This window comes from Choloepus didactylus, chromosome 21 (genome assembly GCF_015220235.1).
Source record: "Choloepus didactylus isolate mChoDid1 chromosome 21, mChoDid1.pri, whole genome shotgun sequence".
In the NCBI taxonomy this organism is placed as follows: Eukaryota; Metazoa; Chordata; class Mammalia; order Pilosa; family Megalonychidae; genus Choloepus; species Choloepus didactylus.
In genome coordinates, this window is record NC_051327.1 from 21,349,228 (window position 1) to 21,370,086 (window position 20,859).

A 20,859-nucleotide genomic window follows, 5' to 3' on the forward strand; every position below is an offset into this window, starting at 1 on the left:
TGTTCTATTCCCTGAGATCCATCCATGTTGTTGCTTATTGCTGTAATCCATTTACTTTCACTCTGTGTATAGTTTTCCCACTATATGGATGTATTTATTTATTCTACTGTTGATGACATTGGATTTTTTTCCTCCCTTCCCTTCCTCCTTTCTTTCCTTTTCCTTTTCCTTGCTCTTTTCTTTCTTTTTTACTACTAGAAACCGTGCTCAAAGAAACATGCATTTTGGTGTACTTGTGCAAGTGATTTTCTATGGTATATGCCTAGGAGTGTAGTTTTCAGAAATAAGGTTTGCTCGTCTTCAGCTTTACTGGAAATTCTGAATCGTTTTCTAAAATATTGGTGTTAATATACATTGCTGATAGAAAGCAAAAGTGTTTCTTGCTGTCCTCCAGAACACTTGTCCTTCTTAGCTCTTGAAATTTTAAAAGGTACAGTTCATGGAAAGATTATATATGAAAGCAGGATAGTATGCTAAAATACTTGTTTCTCAATTAACCATACCTACAGGGAGGCCTTCGTTAGACCAGGGCTGGCAAACTACAGCCCATGGCAGCTGCTTGTTTTTGTACATAAAGCTTTACTGGAACATACTGTATCCACTTATTATGCGGTGTCTATGGCTGCTTTTGTGCTATAATGGCACATTTGAGTAGTTTTGACATAGACTGTGTGTCCTCTAAGTGAAAAATACTTATTTTTTGGCCCTTTAAGAAAAAGTTTGCCAATCCCTGCTTTAGACCATGGACCCCAGGCCTCCTGTGAGCCAAATTCTCTTCAAATCATGTTATAAACTTCCACTAACCTTTGTGATCTTGCTGTGTCATGTTTTACCTCTATATGTTATATAATCTCCACAATACATTGTTACTGTTTTTACATTCAATAATAAATTGTCTTTTAAAGAAATTTAAATACCTATCTATCTAGCTATCTGTCCATCTATCTTTATTTAACCTTTCAGGTCTTCTTCATTCCTTCCTGAAAATCTGGGACTCTATCTGGTATAATTTTCCCCCAGCCTGAAAAATTTATTTTTTTGTTGTACGTATCTATGGTAGATTAATTATCTCAGCTTTTGCCTGACTGAAAATGTCTTTATTTCAATTTTAATTTTGAAATATATTTGCTCAATATAAAATTCTAGGTTAACCGTGTTTTTTTCAGCACTTCAAAGAGGTCATTCCATTTCTTCCTGGCTTTCATTGTTTTTGATGAAAAGTCAACTGTCATTTGCCATTGTTTCCTTATATGTGATGTCTTTTTTCCCTTCAGCTACTTTTGGGATTTGCTCTTTATCTTTATTTCAGTCACTTTGACTATGATGTGCCAAGGTGTGATTTTCTTTATATTTATCCTTCTTTAAATTGACTGAGTGTCTTGGATCTGAGGGTTGATATCTTTCATTATTTTTGATAAGTTCGAATATTTCTTCTTCATCATTCTCGCCCTCCTTTCAAGTCCATAATAACAAGTCTTCTAATGCAGGAACATGGTGTTTATCTCCATTTATTTTTATTTTTATAGTACCTTTCAATAACATTTTATAATTTTCTCCATAATGGTAATTGCACATTTTTCGGTTAGATTTATTCCAAGGTATGTGTGTGCAACATTCTTTGAAGTATAATATATATGTATACACACACAGCAAAGTGTCAAAATAAAAATGTCAATGGCTTTTTTATCCATGAAATCAGCATCAGATCAAAAAACGGTTTTAGCATCTTGGAACCCTTCTTGTGCTCCTCCCAGTAACAACCTTCCCCCAAAGGTAACCATTATCCTGACTTCTAATGTTATAGATTATTTTTGTCTGTTTTTGAACTCTATATAAATGAAATCATATAGTATGTTCTTTCTTGTGTCTGGTTTCTTTTCCTATACATTATACATATGAGATTAATTCATATCATTATGTGTAGAAAGAGTTCATTCATTCTCATTCCTGTATAGGAATCTGTTAAAGGAATGTACTCTGTTTATCCATTTTACTAGTGATGGACATTTGGGTTATTTTTAGGTGTTTTTGTTGTTGTTGTTCTTTGCCATTATGAATGGTACTGCTAAAAATATTACGCATTTATCTTTTGGTGTGATATGCATGCAGTTTTGTTTAGCAGTGCTACCTATGGGTAGGATTGCTGGATCGTTGTATGTGGGCATAATGAGATTCATTATGTATGCCATATGGTTTTCTGAAGTGGTTGTATCAGTTTCATACTTCCATTAGCAGTTAGGGGAACTCCAGTTACTCCATATCCTTGCAATACTTGGTCTTGATTCTTTTTAATTTTAGCTCCTCTTGTTTATTTAACTTCTCATTTAAAAATATTTTTAATTGAGGTACTACATAGATATAGTAAAGTGTCCAAATGTTAAGTGTTCACAGAACTCAGTTTATCTTATGTATCTTCACATATAACACACTTAGGTAACCACCACCCAGATCAAAATAGAGGATATTTCCAATACTGCAGAAGGCTCCCTGTGCTCCTTCTCAGTCAGTGTCTCCACCTCCCCTGGATAACCACTTCTGACTTCTTTCACCACAGATCAGTTTTGTCTGTACTTGGACTTTGTATAAGTGGAATCATTCAGTATACATGTTCTCTTGTGTCTGGCTTTTTTTTTTTAATTGTTATTTTGTTTTTTTATAATCATGTTTTTTTTTAATTGTGGAATATAGCATATATACCTAGAAGTGATAACTTCTCAAGTGCAATTCAACAAGTAGAGAGCAAATTTCAGAGAATGTTATCGGTTACAGTTCCACCGTTTCAGTTATTTCCTTATTGTGAGATATAACATATATACAAAAAGGTGTTAACTTTCAAATTACAGTTTGGGTAGCTATAGAGCAAATTGTGTCTGGCTGCTTGTGCTCACTGTTATGTCTTGAGATTCATCCACGCAGTATGAAGCATTAGTGTGTCCTTTTTGTTGCTGTGTAGGGTTCTGTTGCTTGAATATGCCCAGTTGGTTTGTTCAGTCTACCATTGATACACGTTTGGGTTGGTTGCAGCTTTGGATCATTGTCAGTAAAGCTGCCATGAACACTCATGCTTGTCTGTTAGTGAACATCTGCACTCCTTTCTCCCGGGCGTACACCTAGGAGCGGAATCACTGAGTTGGAGGGTAGCTGGGTTGGAGTGAGTTGCTGTTGCCACACAGTTTTCCCAAGTGCTAGTTACAGTTTACACTCCATCAGCAGTGCATGTGAGTAGCCATTGCTCCACACCTCCCTGACATTTGGGATCATTGATATTTCTAATTTTTACCATTCTGACGGGTGTGTCACAGTCTTTCATTGTGGTTTTAATTAGCACTTGAGTAAAATTAGTACGTTTCTCTGTAGATGCACATTGGCCATTCTTTCTATGTTGTCCCAGTTTTCTATTGAAATATTTGCTGTTTTCTTCTTGATTTACAGATATGAGTTCTTTGTCAGATAGATATATAGCGGATACCTTCTACCATTCTGTGACTTGCCTATGCACTCTGTTAACTGTGTCTTACGTTGAATAGAAGTTCTTTTAAATGTTGACAAGCTGTTTTCCAAAGTGGCCATGCTGTTTTACCCCCCCACCAGACTTCAGGCCTTTTTTTGGTGGTCGGCCTGGTAAGTATGAAATGTGTGTATTTTTAAAAATACATACATGCTAGAGAGTCCTCTGGCTCTGCAATGTTGTAGTGGGGTTGGGGGGGAGCATTACCCTGTCTTCCCACAGTGTCTTCTGCTCCTCAGGCTACCTTTTCTAGCTTTCTTCGCTCTTTTTCAGTATCTGTTTTGTGTAGTAAAGGCTTGCCTCAGGTTGGAGAGTGAAGGGCTGTGAAACGCTAACTGCGAGCTTCGGTCCCCTGGGAGGCCACTGCCTGAACTTCTGGGGTCCTGGGTGTGCTGGCTCTCGGTGACCCCCCAGCCCTGGCACCAGCTCCTTTAGAGCTCAGGATGCTCAGATTCTCCAGGGATGACCCCAGTCTCATGCCTGGGTTGGGGCGGGCAGGCTGCTTGAAGATTTGGGGCAGGGGGTTCTCAGCAAGTACTCTTTTACTTGACTCTTTCTGTCATGGTAGTCCTCTCGCCTCTGATGTTTTTGGTGCCCCTCATCAGTCTGTGTGACTCTCCCTGGAGATAAACAGACAGTCTTCTGTGGAAGTGGGAGAGGAGATGAAGGGCTCCAGTTGTTCAAAAATAACTTTTTTTTTATTGGAGAAGCTGTAGGTTTATAGAAAAAGCATGCATAAAATAAAATTCCCTTATACCACCCTGTTAACACCTTGCATTAGTGTAGTACGTTTGTTACAATTCATGAAAGAAGATTTTTATAATTGTACTATTAACTATAGCCCATCATTTACAGTAGGGTTCACTGTTTGTGTTGTACAATCCTATACTGTTGGTTTTTTAAAAATTTTTGTTCTAGTAACATATATGCAACCTAAAATTTCCCCTTTTAAGCACATCCGCAAATATAATGCAGTATTAATTACACTCACAATATTGAGCTCCCATCACCACCATCTATTACCAAAACTTTATGATCAGCCTGAATAGAAACACTGTACAATTTAAGCATTAACTCCTCATTTCCTAGCCCCACCCCGTCCCCTTATAACCTATATTCTAGATTCTGACTCCATGAGTTTGCTTATTCCAATTATTTTATATCAGTGAGGTCATACAATATTTATCCTTTTGTGTCTGCCTTATTTTACTCAACATGATGTCTTCAGGGTTCATCCATGTTGTCACATGTATCAGAACTTCATTCCTTTATATGATTGAAGAATATTCTACTGTATGTATATACCCATTTTATGTGTGAGTTCATTGGTTGATAGCCACTTAGGTTGCTTCCACTTTTTGGCAATTGTGAATAACGCTGCTATGAACTTTGGCGTGCAACTATTTGTTTGAGTCCTGCTTTGTAATCTTTTGGGTATAAACCTAGAAGTGGGATTGCTGGGTCATACAGTTAATTCCATATTCAGATTCCTGAGGAACTGTCTAACTGTCTCCCCCAGCAGCTGTACCATTTTACATTCCTGCCAGCAATGAATGAGTGTTCCTGTTTCTCCACATCCTCTCCAACACTTGTAGTTTTCCATTTTTTTAATAGTAGCCTTTCTAGTGGGTATAAAATGGTATCTCATTGTGGTTTTGATTTGCATTTTCCTAATAGCTAATGATGTTGAACATCTTTTCCTGTGCTTTCTTTTTTTTAAAAAAAAATTAATTTTTTAACCATTTGTATAGTCTTGTTTGGAGAAATGTTCATTCAAGTCTTTTTCCCATTTTTAAATTGGAGTGTTTGTCTTTTTGTTGTTAAGTTGTGGGATTTCTTTATGTATTCTGGATATTAAACCCGTATCGCATATGTGGTTTCCAAATGTTTTCCCTCATTGTGTAGGCTGTTGTCTTACTTTCATGGTAAAGTCCTTTGAGGAACAAAAGTTTTTAATTTTTATGAGCTCACATTTATCTGTTTATTTTGTTGCTTGTGCTTTGGGTGTAAAGTTTAAGAAACTGTTGCCTAACACCGGGTCCTGAAGATGCTTCCCTACGTTTTCTTCTAGAAGTTTTATAGTTCTTGTTGAAGAAATCCTTCCTTACCCTGAAACAATAAAACATTCATTTGTATTTATGCTAAAATTTGTGTAGTGCTGCGTTTCAAATTGAAGTCAATCCACCTGTAATTGACTGAAAATATCAATAAATAGGGATGATAAACAGGGTTCCAGTTTTTTTTTTTTTCATAGAGATAACTGATTTAACACATTTAATTTATTGACAAGTCTGTCCTGTCCATAGGTCTGTGGGTATTTTTCTGTGTAGTGTCTTCTGGTTCATCAGTCAATTTGTCTATCCCTACACATTATCACATTATATTAATTTGTTTGTAGAAATGCTAGATGTTCTGCTACTGCTTACTCATATTCTTAATCTTTTGTCTCTATAAACAAATTAATGAAGTAGAAATTAAATACATAGTAGAGAGGACAGGGAAAGAATGAAAGCCAAGCTCTATTTCTTTGAAAAACTTATTGACATAAACTACCTCTAGCAAGAATAATCAAAGAAAAGAGGGTAGGAATGGAAACATTGCAGGTGTTAATCATTATAAAGGAGATATTGCAAACAGCTTTGTGTCAGTCAAAAATAATTCGACGACTATCCATGCCTCGTCCACTCTGGGTGAGGCAGCCTGCATCTCGTCCCTGATGGTGTTTCCTTCTGCTTGGGGCTTCTCGGAAGTGCTGCTCTCGGCCCCGTGCACTGTTTATGCGTCTGCTGTATGTGCAGCTCCCCGAGGCTCTCAGGTGGGCGTGTCCTTGATGGTAAACCTCGACAGGATGCAGTGTAACGTCTCCAATCTGCTTTTACAGTGTTTTCGTTGTGAGACTTTCTTGTGCGGAGAGACCTAGTTCAGTCACTTTTAAAAATTATTGCATGGTATTCTGTTTTATGAATATACCACAGTTTTTTCATTTTCCTCCTGCTGGGTGTTGAGGTCATTTTTTCTATTAAAAACTGCTGCTAGGAATATCTTCTCCTAGTCCATGTGCTCGAGTTTCTTCAGGATAAATATCTACATGTGTAATTGCTGATGTAATGTGTGCCCGTCTTCAACTTTACTAGATATTCCCCAGTTGTTGTCTAGAGTACTTTTTTAATTTGATTTTTTTTCTCCCTTCAGTGCCTGAAGACCTCTCTTTAGAAGAGAGAGAAGAACTTCTAGACATTCGTCGAAGAAAAAAGGAACTTATTGATGACATCGAGGTAAAAAGATCTCTTTTAGCTCTTGCTTTAGGGTAGAGTAGTAGCTTCATGAAAATGTGAAGCCGGGTGTCTAGAGTTGTGTGTGAGAACCGCGTGAAGAGTTACCAAGTCACCAGGGCTCGGCTGATCCATCCTGCATGGTGCTGACTCGGGGGTAGAAATCAAGCAGCATGGACCTGGAGTCAGTGTCACATACTTGTGAAACGTACGTTAAAACGTTGTTAAAATGGCATTTTTTTAAACAACAGCAGCAAGCTACAAACACATTGTTCTCGAACATTGTATATCAAGACCTGTTATTTTTTTAATGAATTAAGAAGCGTACATTGAGCTACCTAGGGGGTAGGAGTACACTGACAAACGAAAGAAAACTGAAGGGTGTGTAGTCAAATAAACATCGCGCTTTCCACGATGGTGTACTGGATGCGGTACACAGGGACGCCGAGCCCAAAGCTGCAGTCTCAGGGCAGAACCTGTTCAGCAGTGGGCCCTGGCCCGGCTCCTTCCGTTTGGGCCGTGGGGACACTCAGGCAGGCTGGGCTCTTCCTTGAGAAGCTTCCCGGTGATGATGCCAAAACAAACGGGGCGTCCCTGGCTGCGCTCCCCAAGGCCAGGCTTTGTCCCGGACAGTAACTCCTTTCTAGGAGCTTTTATTTGAGTCTGAGTTTTCTTGGCACACAAAATAATAGGATGCCTAATAAAAGTCTCCTTGTATTCTAAAGGTAGTTTGTGGAACTCTTTCTTTGAAGGTTGCCTTTCCTTCTTGGAAAAATCCGGTAACCCAGAATGCATGCTTCAGCTGCGGAGCTCATCCTTCACTGGGCTCCTGATCCAGCTTTGGCTCCCTGGTTCTGCAGACGAGAGGGCAGGCCCCAGCTGGGAGAGGCACGGCCACACCGAGGGCGAGGGCTTCCGCTTGGCCTGGGTCCGCTCTCTGGTCACCTCCTGGGCACCATCCTTGGGGCTTCCTCTCATAGAAAGCAGCAGAAGTCATCCTGAGACAGGTGATGAGGTAGCCTGAGGTTGATCTAAGTGTGTTTAACCTTCAGTGTCTCTCCTCATCTTCCCGGGAAGTGAGGTAGCAGTGGAAGAGAAGGCAGGTGGCTGTGCATGGGTTTTTCAATGGCTGCAGGAAGTGAGCTGAGGACTCACTGATTCCCTTTGGCTGGTTTTATCTTTTTTACACCCTTAATGTTCTCCCCAGCGTCCCTTCTTGATTTGACCCACACTTACCCAGGAATGGGCCCCGTGGACCCTTCTAACCTCGGGTCTGATGAGAGGCAGACAAATGATAATTGTGTGTTCTCCCGAGTTGTGGTGCTGACTGTGAAACTCAAGCTATATATTGGTAAGAGAATGGTTTTCCCGTATCTGCAAAGCCCCGACAGGATCTCAGGGAGGCTCTTCCCGGAGGCTGTGGTTTTGTCCCTGCCTCTGCAAGCAGCGAGGCTAAACCCCACCCTCACACCCTTCTCCTTTGCTGACAGAGGCTGAAGTACGAAATTGCAGAAGTGATGACAGAGATTGACAATCTGACGTCTGTAGAGGAGAGGTAAACAATCTACAGCTCCCCCTTCACGTCACTCAGTCTCCTTTCTCCTCACCTCCACCTCCAGCTGAACGTCCCCGTCCGCGCCCCTGCGCCGGGCGGTGAGGGGGGCGATTGGGAAGTGGGGGCCCTCTCGGAGATTTCCATTCCTCTTCTCTCCACCCCTTACTCCTTCCTGTTCTTGGAGGAGGAGTCAGGGGACACTTCTCCACGTGTTGCTTCGCATTCCCGCTTTTTCTAATTCACTGTCTACCTCGATAGGTCCAGGAGCAACACGGGCTTCAGACCTGTCAGCGGTTAGGATGCAGTTCTGTGTCATGAGGAACTGGGCTGTTTTTTAAATAGCTTTTTGTCATTGACTTTTTCTAAAGAAGTAAATCTCAAGTTATCCGATGTAAGAAAGAACCAGAGCAGCCCTACAACTTCTGCTCCCCACCAGGGCGTGGGCCCCTCCCCGAGGGCATTGACTTGTTCCTTCAAAGAGCTGTTGTGAAAGGGAAAACGGAAGGGATGTGACTCAGCTCACTGTGAGGCTGGGATCCCGGGCTTTGCAGAACATCTGGTAATCATTTTCTTAATTATTTCGCATGAATAGCAAAACTACCCAGAGGAACAAGCAGATAGCTATGGGAAGAAAGAAATTCAACATGGATCCCAAAAAGGTAAGTAAATATTTTCAGTTCCCTGGCATGCAAGAGATTGATTGATTTGAATGGCTAGCCCCCTTTCGGACAGAGGTGGTCATGTCACCTCATAAAAAGACTGAGAGTTTATGTTGTAAGTTGTTGTCGAGATAAGGGGCTGCTTACTGGTGGGGTTGAAGTGTGGCCTGTTGGAGTGAAAGGCCTTCCTTTGAGCTGGCGTCCCCGGTGAGGACAGGGCCACCAGGAGCGGGCCCCGCAGTGAAGCCAGCTGGAGCCCCTGCTCTCCCGGGCTCTGTCCCTCTCACTTCCCTTTAGGGACTTTAGAACCTCGGTGGGTCGAAAGGTTCAGGTAAGTGGAAACATGCAGCTGCTTGTTTTTGAGCTTGAACTAAGGGATTTAGCAGGATCTGTAAAGATTTTTGGAACGTGTGATTTGGTCACAGCGTTGTTTTGGTGTTAAGAAGGAAGAGTAGACTTGACTGTGCCCCAGAGTTCTGGTCAAGAGGAAAGAGGCGTCTATGCCACGGATGCGGTGACCCCCTTCCCCGCTGACCCCGACGTCCGAGCCGGCCTGCTCCATTTGTCATTGTCTTAGTTGGAATTCACTTCCCACATGTCCTCAAGTTTTCGCTTTGTGTCTCTGTGTTAGTTACTTATTTGTTCATTCAGAAATATTTATCGATTGCATACCCTGCAAGGCCTGTGATCTCTATACTGTGATCCTGGTTCATGGTTTTAAGTTGGGGTTTCCTTACGGCGCAGTGTGCCAGCGGCTGGAGTTGGATAGGTCTTCTCCAGCCCCTGTGAAAACTTCCTGTTGCTCCCAAATTCTCTGCTTATGGGGCAGAGTGGAATGAAATTGTCAACAGAACAAAGTGGAACAAAACTGTCATTTTGTGAATTTGGTAATGATTTGATATTTGGCGTTAGTAAGAGTTATTTATTTTTTCTTTTGGAGTTGAATTTACAGAGTTGAATTATCAGCAGATTTATTAAGCTGTGGAAGCATCTCAGGAATGAGATCATTTAACAAATGGAAGCTTTAAAAACGGGACCTTATGTTTAAAAGGCACCCAAGTGCAGCTCAGGATAGCACACTAATACGCTGATGAGTAAATTCAAATCCTGCTCATGAATCACACAGACATGCCGAACTACTTGCTTCTGAAGTGGCGCTCCCACCTGGCACCAAGTTTCAGATTAATGAGCTGAACTTGCCTCCAGGTCTTACCACGTCCTCCGTTAGGTTCTCGTTTGTCTCCTTGTTTTAAATAAACTACAAATCTGATTTACAGTAATAAGGGCCAGTGTTTACTGAGGACTTACTACGTGTGAGGAACTGTGCTAAGGAAGCACTTTAATTACAGACTTCAGTCCTCACAGCTGCCTTAGGAGGTGGATTCTGTCCCAATGCTTATCTCACCGTTGGGGAAAGTAAAGCACAGAGCACCTAAGGAATTTCATGCAGCTTGCAGGAGCTGAGCAAGGACTCAGACTCGTGGAATCCGACCCTTCAGCTGTTGCCCGCAGCGCAGCGGCCTGTGAGCACGTGAGGAGCCGGGGGGTTGGGGTGGAGATGGGGGGCTGCAGCCAGGTCCGGGTATGTCTGGCTCCTTCACCTTTCACGTCTGAGGGAGCGCACATTTGGATCTCCTTCACCTGGGCTGTGGCAGTTGGCCCCAGAAGCTTTATTTTGCATTCTTCTTCACCTAGAAGAATTTTTAATGATATTTATTGGTCAAAATCCCCTGGTTTTATAGGCTTGGTTATAGCACCAAATGATCTGACATGCTTTGGACACAATACAGAAGTTTATCTACCCCCCCCCCATGCCCCTATTTTTTTTTTTTTTCAATTTGGTCTGAGATATATTCACATACCCTACTGTCATCCACAAGGTACAATCAGTTGTTCACAGTGCCTTCATATAGTTGTGTGTTCATCCCCACAATCAATTTTTGAACGTTTTCCTTACTCCAAAATAAACCAAAAATAAAAGTAAAAAGAACACCTCAAACACCCCATACCCCCCATCTCACCCTGTAATTCATTTACTTTTTGTCCCCATTTTTCTACTTATCTGTCCATACACTGGATGAAGGGAGTATGAGCTACAAGGTTTTCACAATCACACGGTCACACCATGTAAGCTACATAGTTACACAATCGTCTTCAAGAATCAAGGTTACTGGGTTGCTTTTTGACAGCTTCAGGTATTTCCTTCTAGCTATTGCAACACACTAAAAAGGATAAGATATGTATGTAGCACATAAGAATGCCCTCCAGAGTGACCTCTTGACCCCATTTGAAATCTTTCAGCCACTGAAACTTTGTTTCATTTCGCTTCCCTCTTTTGGTCAAGATTTTCTCAGTCCCACAATGCCGGTGCTGAGTCCAGGCTCATCCCCATCCCCAGGAGTCATGTCCCACATTGCCAGGGAGATTTACACCCCTGGGAGTCAGGTCCCACGTCGCGGGGAGGGCAGTGAGATCACCTGCAGAGTGGTCATGCCCCTATTAAACCATGCTACGTTATGAAACATGAGGATAGTGTCGGAATAAATAAATTCTGTTAAGGTAGTAGGCAATTCTTTAAGTCACAAGGTGATAACATTATAAGCAAGGTTGCTTTGGTTTGCTCTAGTATATTATATACCCGTAAGTAGCACTTGGGTTTGTGTATAAATAGGAGGAAAAGGATTAGATTTTCCTCTTATTAGAGGACAGATTAGAGCAAGGAAGAATACTCTATAGCCTCTCTTCCCTTCCAAATTTCCAAGAAATGCCTTAAGAATATAATAGGTAAATCTATAATAAGAAGGAGTTCACTCAGTGGAACGGGAATTGAGGAATCCCTGAAAGGTAAATGGCATCAAGTGAGGACAGAAACGATAGCCCGGAATGCGACCGAGGAAGAGCCGCAGGAAGTGAGCGCCCCTGCAGGGGTCAGCAGGTCCCGAGGGGGCAGGTCAGTAGGATGAGAGGAGGCTACCGAGACGCCCCCCTCTGCTGCCCCCCACTGCCCCCCTCTGCCCCCCCTCTGCTGCCCTCTGCTGCCCCCCCACTGCCCCCCTCTGCTCCCCCCCACTGCCCCCCTTCTGCTGCCTCCCCACTGCCCCCCCTCCGCTGCCCCCCCCACTGCCCCCCCTCTGCTGCCCCCCACTGCCCCCCCTCTGCTGCCCCCCCACTGCCCCCCTCTGCTCCCCCCCACTGCCCCCCTTCTGCTGCCTCCCCACTGCCCCCCCTCTGCTGCCCCCCACTGCCCCCCTCTGCTGCCCCCCACTGCCCCCCCTCCGCTGCCCCCCCACTGCCCCCCCTCTGCTCCCCCCACTGCCCCCCTCTGCTGCCCCCCCACTGCCCCCCCCTCTGCTCCCCCCCACTGCCCCCCCTCTGCTGCCCCCCCCACTGCCCCCCCTCTGCTGCCCCCCCACTGCCCCCCCTCTGCTGCCCCCCACTGCCCCCCCTCTGCTGCCCCCCCACTGCCCCCCCTCTGCTCCCCCCCCTCTGCTGCCCCCCACTGCCCCCCTCTGCCCCCCCTCTGCTGCCCCCCACTGCCCCCCTCTGCCCCCCCCTCTGCTGCCCCCCACTGCCCCCCTCTGCTCCCCCCCACTGCCCCCCTTCTTGCTTGCCTCCCCACTGCCCCCCCTCCGCTGCCCCCCCACTGCCCCCCCTCTGCTGCCCCCCACTGCCCCCCTCTGCTGCCCCCCACTGCCCCCCTCTGCTCCCCCCACTGCCCCCCTTCTGCTGCCTCCCCACTGCCCCCCCCTCTGCTGCCCCCCACTGCCCTCCCTCTGCTGCCCCCCACTGCCCCCCTCCGCTGCCCCCCACCACTGCCCCCCCTCTGCTCCCCCACTGCCCCCCCTGCTGCTGCCCCCCACTGGCCCCCCCTCTGCTCCCCCCACTGCCCCCCTTCTGCTGCCTCCCCACTGCCCCCCCCTCCGCTGCCCCCCCACTGCCCCCCCTCTGCTGCCCCCCACTGCCCCCCCTCTGCTGCCCCCCCACTGCCCCCCTCTGCTCCCCCCCACTGCCCCCCTTCTGCTGCCTCCCCACTGCCCCCCCTCTGCTGCCCCCCACTGCCCCCTCCTGCTGCCACCCCACTGCCCCCATCCGCTGCCCCCCCACTGCCCCCCCTCTGCTCCCCCCCACTGCCCCCCCTCTGCTGCCCCCCCACTGCCCCCCCTCTGCTCCCCCCCACTGCCCCCCTTCTGCTGCCTCCCCACTGCCCCCCCTCTGCTGCCCCCCACTGCCCCCCCTCTGCTGCCTCCCCACTGCCCCCCCTCTGCTGCCCCCCTCTGCTCTCCCCACTGCCCCCCTTCTGCTGCCTCTCCACTGCCCCCCCTCTGCTGCCCCCCACTGCCCCCCCCTCTGCTGCCCCCCCACTGCCCTCCCTCTGCTGCCCACCACTGCCCCCCCTCTGCTCCCCCCCACTGCCCTCCCTCTGCTGTCCCCCCATGGCCCCCCCTCTGCCCCCCCCACCCTCCCTCTGCTGCCCTCATGCCGAGCAGATGTTCGGGCCCCCGCTGGGAGGAGCAGGAGGGAGCATTGATCCACTAACACGGCAGCACCTGAGGGGGCTGGCGGCCCCCAGAGCAGGGAGGGATTCCCACTCCCAGAGGCCAGCCGCCGGCCTAGTCCTTGCCGTGTGGCCCGCTCCCCTGCCCGGGAGGACACAGGCTGCCATGAGAAACATCCGAGGAAACCGGCACCACGGATGAGGCACGAAATCCAACCAACAGAACACCACCGAGGAAACAGACCGGTAGAAACAACGGAAGGAAACCTGAAGAGTAGGATGTTTTTATCCATTATAAATACCATCAAAGAGATGGGAGAGGATGTTTATTATCCATGATACAAAACCAGGGGATTGTGAAAAAGAACCAGTTAGTGTGTTGGCAGCGACAGATGGGGGTGTCAGATAAATACCTCAGAGCTGGGCTGTAACGCAGAACACAGCTGGAGAGTGAGCTGGTGAGTGCGAAGCTACGGTTGAACTGAGCTCTCCTCGGTTTTGCACAGAAGAACGAGATATAGAAGACAGACTCAGAAATTTGAGGAAACTGTGGTGCCGGTTTCCTCAGATTTCACCTGCCTGAAGTCCTGGAAAGAGAGAGAAGAAAACCGGGTGGGGGGATGAGGGGTAGGGGTGGAATATGGAAGAAATTTTAGAATATTTTAGAACTGAATCAAGATAAAATCCTCAGATTCAAAAGCCCCACCAAATGCCAAGCAGGATAAATTTTAAAAAGATCTTACATATAGATAAGTCAGAGTAAAACATACAGATAAAGGGAGATTCCTGGAAGTTTCCAGGAAGGAAAGACCAGATCATCTAAGAAGAAATAAGATTCACAGTGACCTTACCATCAGCAGCACTGAGCCAAAGACAACAGGGAAACAGTATTTTTCAAGGTGTGAGGAAAAATGATTTAAAACCTAGAATTCTGTCCATCCAGACTGTCACTCGAGAGAAGTCAAGTAAAGACATTTTCTCAAGCACAAGGACTAAAAAAGTTAACCACCAAGACCTCCTCCGAGCTCTAGTAATTGAGTAATTCGAATGATAGCACCGAAAACAAGTTATGAATCCAAGAGCAAGATGCAGGATGAAAAAAAAGAAAGCTGAGCAAAGAAACTGGCAAAACTTAAGGTCTAAATAAGAGATTATTGTTGAAAAAAAGTTTTAAATTAAATTCCCAGATTCTCAGTGCGCGAGTGGGGCAAGGCAGGGAGGAAGGAGGGAAGTGACATCTTCCACATTTCCTTGATGTTAGTAGATAAATATGTTGAAATGTTTGCTAAAATTTTAAGAGTAACCACTAAAAATTGGAAAAAAGAGGATTTCTGAATTATTACAGAAAAAATTTTCCAAAGAAAGCTTTGATCAAAAGACTAGAAAAGGTGTGGGAAATAGAAGGCACAAAGTGACAGGTCAGGAATGAGTCCTAACAAATCAATGGTCACTACAAATTTGACCTTAAGAAATAGACACTTTCATATTAGGCTGAAAACCAACAACAGAATATTACTGTGTTCTGATTGACAGGTGTATGTAGAGCAAACAACAGGAAGGTTGAAAATAAAGAATAGTCGAATTTAGAAGCCAGTACCAAGGCAGTAGTCCCCGGTTAGACCCCCCACTGGAAATGTGTTTAGGATAATCCGACTTAATTTTTTGGTAAACTTTTATTTTGGGAGAAATAGCACATATGCTATAGGTGCACGCATTTTAAGCGTGCACCATGAGGAATTTTTATAAATTAACACACTCGTCACCACAATGCCACAGGGTGTCACAGGACTCCGTTCTGGTGCCCCCTCCCTGGGAAAGCCAGTCCCCAAGGAGCCTCTCCGCTCTCACCATAGATTGGTCTTGCCTTTTGTGAAGAAATGTCATATAAGTGGAATTAATTTATCCTCTTAAGTGTCTTTCCTTTTTCCATGTCACGCCTGTGCGATTCGTCCGTGCTGTTGAATGTGGCAGTTGTCCATCCCCGTGATTGCTGTGTGGTGTCCATCACATGCTTATACCAGGATGTGTTCATCTGTTGTTTTGTTATTGACGTTTGGGTTGATTCCAGTTTTAGAAATTCTAAATGAGACAGATATGGGCATTCATGTATTTAAAAAGAAAACACAGAACCTCTCCAGGTGAACTGCCAGGTTTGAGGGTTCTTGGTCTTGGGCACGGAGAGTTTGAGCTGGAAGAGCATCTTGGGATTCATAGAAATAACCTGGCAGAATTCCTTGTTCCCTCACTAACCTTGCCAGCCAGCTCAGGATGCTCTGAAGGAGGTAAATTCTCGTTGTTACTGTGTGTCCCTGAGACGTTTCATGAGACAGAGCATGACCGATCGGGGCCGGCCGCCAGAGCTGCTGAGTGACTCCCAGACAGCAGGCCGAGGCCTCCAGGTTCATCCTGGCCCCTCCTCAGGTGGCCTTCGTGGCTCCGGTCACCACGTCTGCATTCAAGGCGGGGGTGGGGAGGACGGGGCGGTGCCAGCCACGTGGGTCCCCTTTGTTCAAGAGGCCACAGGCTTCCCCAGGCGTTCCCTGCAGACTTGGATGCGTGTCTGTTGGGCCAGATCCGTGTCACAATGTCATTTCTAGCTGCAGGGGAGGCAGCTAGTTCGGTGGAGGGTGGCAGGGGGAAAGCGGGGTTGGGGGCGGGTGTTGGGCAGGCCCGCCGGCAGTGTCTGCCACATAGAATTTGTTTTAGTCTAAATGAATCCTTTTCCTAAGCTTGGCAAAGTGGATATTATTATTACTTCTGCCTTTATAATCTCTAATAACCACTTAGAATGGTTTGTTCAGGAACCCATTTATTTGTCTTTTAACCTGTTAGATTGCAGGAGGAATGAATGTGCTTTTATTTGATGGATAAAATATAGTAGGGTATTTTGCATATCTGATTGTACCGTTATGTGGGTCTCTGGTATTTATTTTTGCTGTGGTGTTTGCTGTGTCTGAGCCAGTAAGTATTTATGTCTTTGAAAACTGAATTTGTGTGACCCTCCTAACCAGTGCTTCATTTCCTGTGTTGTTCTTCAGGGAATTCAGTTTCTAATAGAAAATGACCTGCTGCAGAGTTCCCCTGAAGACGTAGCCCAGTTCCTTTATAAAGGAGAAGGCCTCAATAAGACCGTGATCGGGGACTACCTGGGAGAGAGGTAAGTGGAAGGAGAGCGAGCTGCCCGACCCAGTCTCACGCTCCTTTTAGGCTCTATCACGGTGCCTTCGCCGGGGTCTCCAGGGGCCCACATGGCGCTCCCAGTGCAGAGTGACCTCGGTGCAGTCACTTCCTCTCCTGTGCTCTTCTCAGCAGAGAGGGGTCTGGGGCCAGGTGGGACCTGCGGGCCTCTGAAGTCCACTGCAGGGAGCAGAACTGAAAATGCCTCACCGTGCTCTGTATCTTGAAAAGCATCTTAATCATCGTGCCAGATTGAAACTGTTATGTACCCCAGAAAAGCCATGCTCTCTTTATTTATTTATTTTTTATTTTTTTAACTAAATTCAGTTTTATTGAGATGTATTCACATACCATACAGTCATCCATGGTGTACAATCAGCTGTTCACAGCACCATCATATAGTTGTGCATCCATCACCCTAATCTATTTTTCAACATTTTTCTTACACCAGAAAGAATCAGAATAAGAATTAAAAATAAAAGTAAAAAAGGACACCCAAATCATCCCCTCCGTCCCACCCTATTTTTCATTTAGGTTTTGTCCCCATTTTTCTACTCATCCATCCATACACTGGATAAAGGGAGTGTGATACACAAAGTTTTCACCATCACACTATCATCCCTTGTAAGTTACATTGTTATACAGTCGTCTTCAAGAGTCAAGGCTACTGGGTTGGAGTTTGGTAGTTTCAGGTATTTACTTCTAGCTATTCCAATACATTAAAACCTAAGAGGTGTTATCTATATAGTGCATAAGAATGTCCACCAGAGTGACCTCTCGACTCCGTTTGGAATCTCTCAGCCACTGAAACTATTTTGTCTCATTTTGCATCCCCCTTTTGGTCAAGAAGATGTTCTCAATCCCATGATGCCAGGTCCAGATTCATCCCTGGGAGTCATATCCTGCATTGTCAGGGAGATTTACACCCCTGGGAGCCACGCTCTTTTAATCCAGTCTTGTGGGTACAGACTTATTGTTGATGGGATCTTCTGATTAAATTGTTTCCATGGAGATGTGACCCTACCCATTCAAGGTGGGTCTTAATTAGTTTACTGGAGTCTTTAAGAGAGATCAGGGAGAGAGAGAGAGAACTCATAGCTGACAGACCCAGATGCTTGGAGATGCAGACAGAAAGATGTTTGGAGATGCTAAGTAAGAGATGGAGCCTAGAGTTTGCCCCAGAGAAGCTAACAAAGGACCCACAGACGCTTAAAGAGAAAGCCACTGGAATCAGAAGCCGAAAGCAATACAACCTGGGAGAGAAGGACCAGCAGATGCCAGCCATGTGCCTTCCCAGCTGACAGAGGTGTTCCAGACGCCATTGGCCTTTGTTCAGTGAAGGTATCCTTTTGTTGATGCCTTAGTTTAGACACTTTCATTGCCTTAGAACTGTAAATTTGTAACCTAATAAATCCCCTTTATAAAAGCCAATATATCAATCTGTTTCTGGTATATTGCATTTGGTAGTTTTAGCAAACTGAAATAATCATCTTTTGAAGTTTTGCCCAGGTACACCCCGGATTTCCCTCCAGTGGTTTTCTTTCTCCATTAGTTGGGGTGTGAATAAAGGTTATGGGATATGAATAAAAAATTGCTAACTTTTAAAATGGAAAGTCACTGGCCAGATTTACTTTCCCAGCCTTCTCCACTGAAAAGCCCGTTTACTTGCCTGGAAGAGGTTAGGGCAGGTGCTCTGAGGTGGCACATCCCTCGCGTAGACTTTTGTCAAGGCCAAAAGAGAGTGTCTTTTATCAAAAGCCCAGCAGTCACTTAGGGTGGTTTCTGTTTCTAACTTTTAATTTAAAATATTTGATCAAAAGTAGAATATTTCCCTACTCATTTTAAGAGGTCATTATTACCTGATACCAAAGCCAGAGAAAGACATAACAAGAAACAAAAACTACAGACCAATATCTCTTATGAATACAGATTGTAGAAACCCTCAGCAAAACTCGAGCAGACTGTCTTGGTTTGCCAGGGCTGCTATAACAAAGTACCGCTGACCGGTTAGCTTAAACAACAGGAATTTACATTCACACAGATTTGGGAGCTAGAAGTCCAAAGTCAGGGTGTCACCAGGACGATACTCTCTCTGATGTCTGTAACGTTCTGGGGGTGACTTGCAGGCAGTCAGCAAGCTGGTCTCTGCCTCCACCACACGGCCGCCTGTCTCCCCATCCGTCCTCCCGACAGTGCCCACATGTCCTCGGCTGATGACGGCTCTGGTCATGTTGGATGAGGGCCGCCCTAATCCTGCCTGGCCTCGGCAGAACTAACAGCACCTTCAGAGATGCTGTTCACAGATGAGTTCGCATCTGCAGAACCAGGTGGTGGGACTTGAATGTGTCTTTGTGGTAGATGTGATTCCATCCTTGAAACAAACAATCCAGCAACACATTAAAAGTGTTCATCACTGTGACCAGCTTGTTAACCCAGGAATGCAAGGGTGGTTCACCGAGCAAAAGTCAAGTAATTGTGAGACACCGTGTCATTGGAATAAAGGATGAAAACCAAATGACCATCTCAGTAGATGGAGAAAAAGCAAGTGAAAAATTCTGTACCCCTTCATGATAAAAAAACAGTTAACAAACTAGAAAGAGAAAGGAAGTTCCTCAACCTGATGAAGGGAATCTGTGACAGACCCACAGCTAACGTGATGCTTAATGGTGGAAAACTGAATGCCCTCTTTGGCCATTTCTGTTCAATATAGTGCTGGACATTCTGGCCAGGGCAGTCAGGCAAGGAAAAAAAGGCATCTAGATGGGAAAGAAGAAGGAAAATTGTCTCTGCAGATGACATGATCTTCTGTGTAGAAAACACTAAAGAATCCACTGAAAAACTAATAAACAAGGATACAAGGTAAATATGCAAAACTCAGTTGTATTTCTATGTATTAGCAATGAGCAAACCAAAAAGGTAATTAATAGAACAATTCCTTTTATTATAGCATCAAAAAATACTATTAATATATTTGACAAAGGAAGCACAATACTTTAATTCTGAAACCTACATTGTTGAAAGTAATGAAAGACAGAAATAAATGTAAAGACATCCCATGTTCATGGATCAGAAGACTTAAGAGTTTTAAGATGGTGTATTAGGGTTTATAGATAAACAGAGCCAACTGGATATGTAAATAATTTATGTAAATAATAGATTTATTATAGGAATTGGCTCACACAACTGTAGGGATTGGCAAGTCTAAATTCCTTAGGGCAGGTTGCAAGTTGGAAACTAAATGAAGATGACATTGAATTCACCAGAAGAAGGCTTCAAGTTGGGAACACCAGTGAAAGTGGTGGTGAACCCCAGGAGAAGCTGCCTGTCTGGAGTAGAGGTTGAAATTCTATCTGACTCCTGAAATCATCAGTTTTTCCCTTAAGGCCTTCGGCGGATTAAATAAGGAGACTTCTGTTATTGCTGAAGGCAGGCTCCCTTGTTGATTGTAGATATAATCAGCCATAGACGGAGTCAACTGACTAATGATTTAAATCCATGAAATATCCTTACGGTAACAATCAGGCCAGTACTTGCTTGACCAAAGAACTGGGCTGCATAACCTAGCCAAGTTGGCACATGAAATTAACCATCACAGATGGCAGTGCTCCCAAACTTGATCTACAGATTCAACACACTCCCAATCTCCCCACTACTTTGCAGAAATTGGCAAGCTGACCCTAAAATTCAGGGGAATTCAGTGGAAATTCTAGGAACCCAGAATAGCTAGTGCAGTCTTGAAAGAGAACAAAATTAGAGAGCTCACACTTCCCAGTTACAAGAGAGACTACCCAGCCACAGAATTAAAACCGCGTGGTACTGGCATAGGATAGACATACGGATCATGGCATACAATTGAGAGTTCAGTAGTAAACCCTCACATTTACTGTCAGCTGATGTTTGACAGGGGTGCCAGACACTTCAGTGGGGGAAGACTTTAGTCCCTTCCACAAATGTGCTGGGACAACTGGATCTCCACGTGCAAAAGAATGAAGGTGGACTCCTACAGCACACTATGTACGAAAGTTAACTCAAAATAGGTAAAATACCTAAATATAAGGACTAAAAGTGTGGAGCTGTTAGAAGAAAACATAAGAGTAAATCTTCATGACCTTGGATTAGGCAGGAGTTTTTTAGATATGATACTAAAAGCACAAGTACCAACCTGCCAAAAAAAAGATAAACTGGACTTCATC

At 44.9% G+C, this 20,859-nt stretch overlaps 1 protein-coding gene across 6 annotated transcripts in view; it reads left to right on the forward strand.

Annotated features, from left to right (window-relative positions):
• The window catches only part of CYTH3 (cytohesin 3), a 104,116-nt gene that overhangs the window by 69,757 nt on the left and 13,500 nt on the right, over window positions 1–20,859 (forward strand). For 4 of the 6 annotated variants that reach the window (XM_037815196.1, XM_037815197.1, XM_037815198.1 and 1 more), the window contains 4 exons: window positions 6,701–6,783; window positions 8,271–8,335; window positions 8,928–8,994; window positions 16,528–16,646. In XM_037815196.1, the coding sequence (XP_037671124.1) occupies window positions 6,701–6,783; window positions 8,271–8,335; window positions 8,928–8,994; window positions 16,528–16,646 (334 nt within the window). Of the gene's footprint in view, window positions 1–6,700; window positions 6,784–7,532; window positions 7,788–8,270; window positions 8,336–8,927; window positions 8,995–16,527; window positions 16,647–20,859 lie in introns of all 6 variants that reach the window. The other 2 variants (XM_037815201.1, XM_037815200.1) reach the window with 1 other exon arrangement.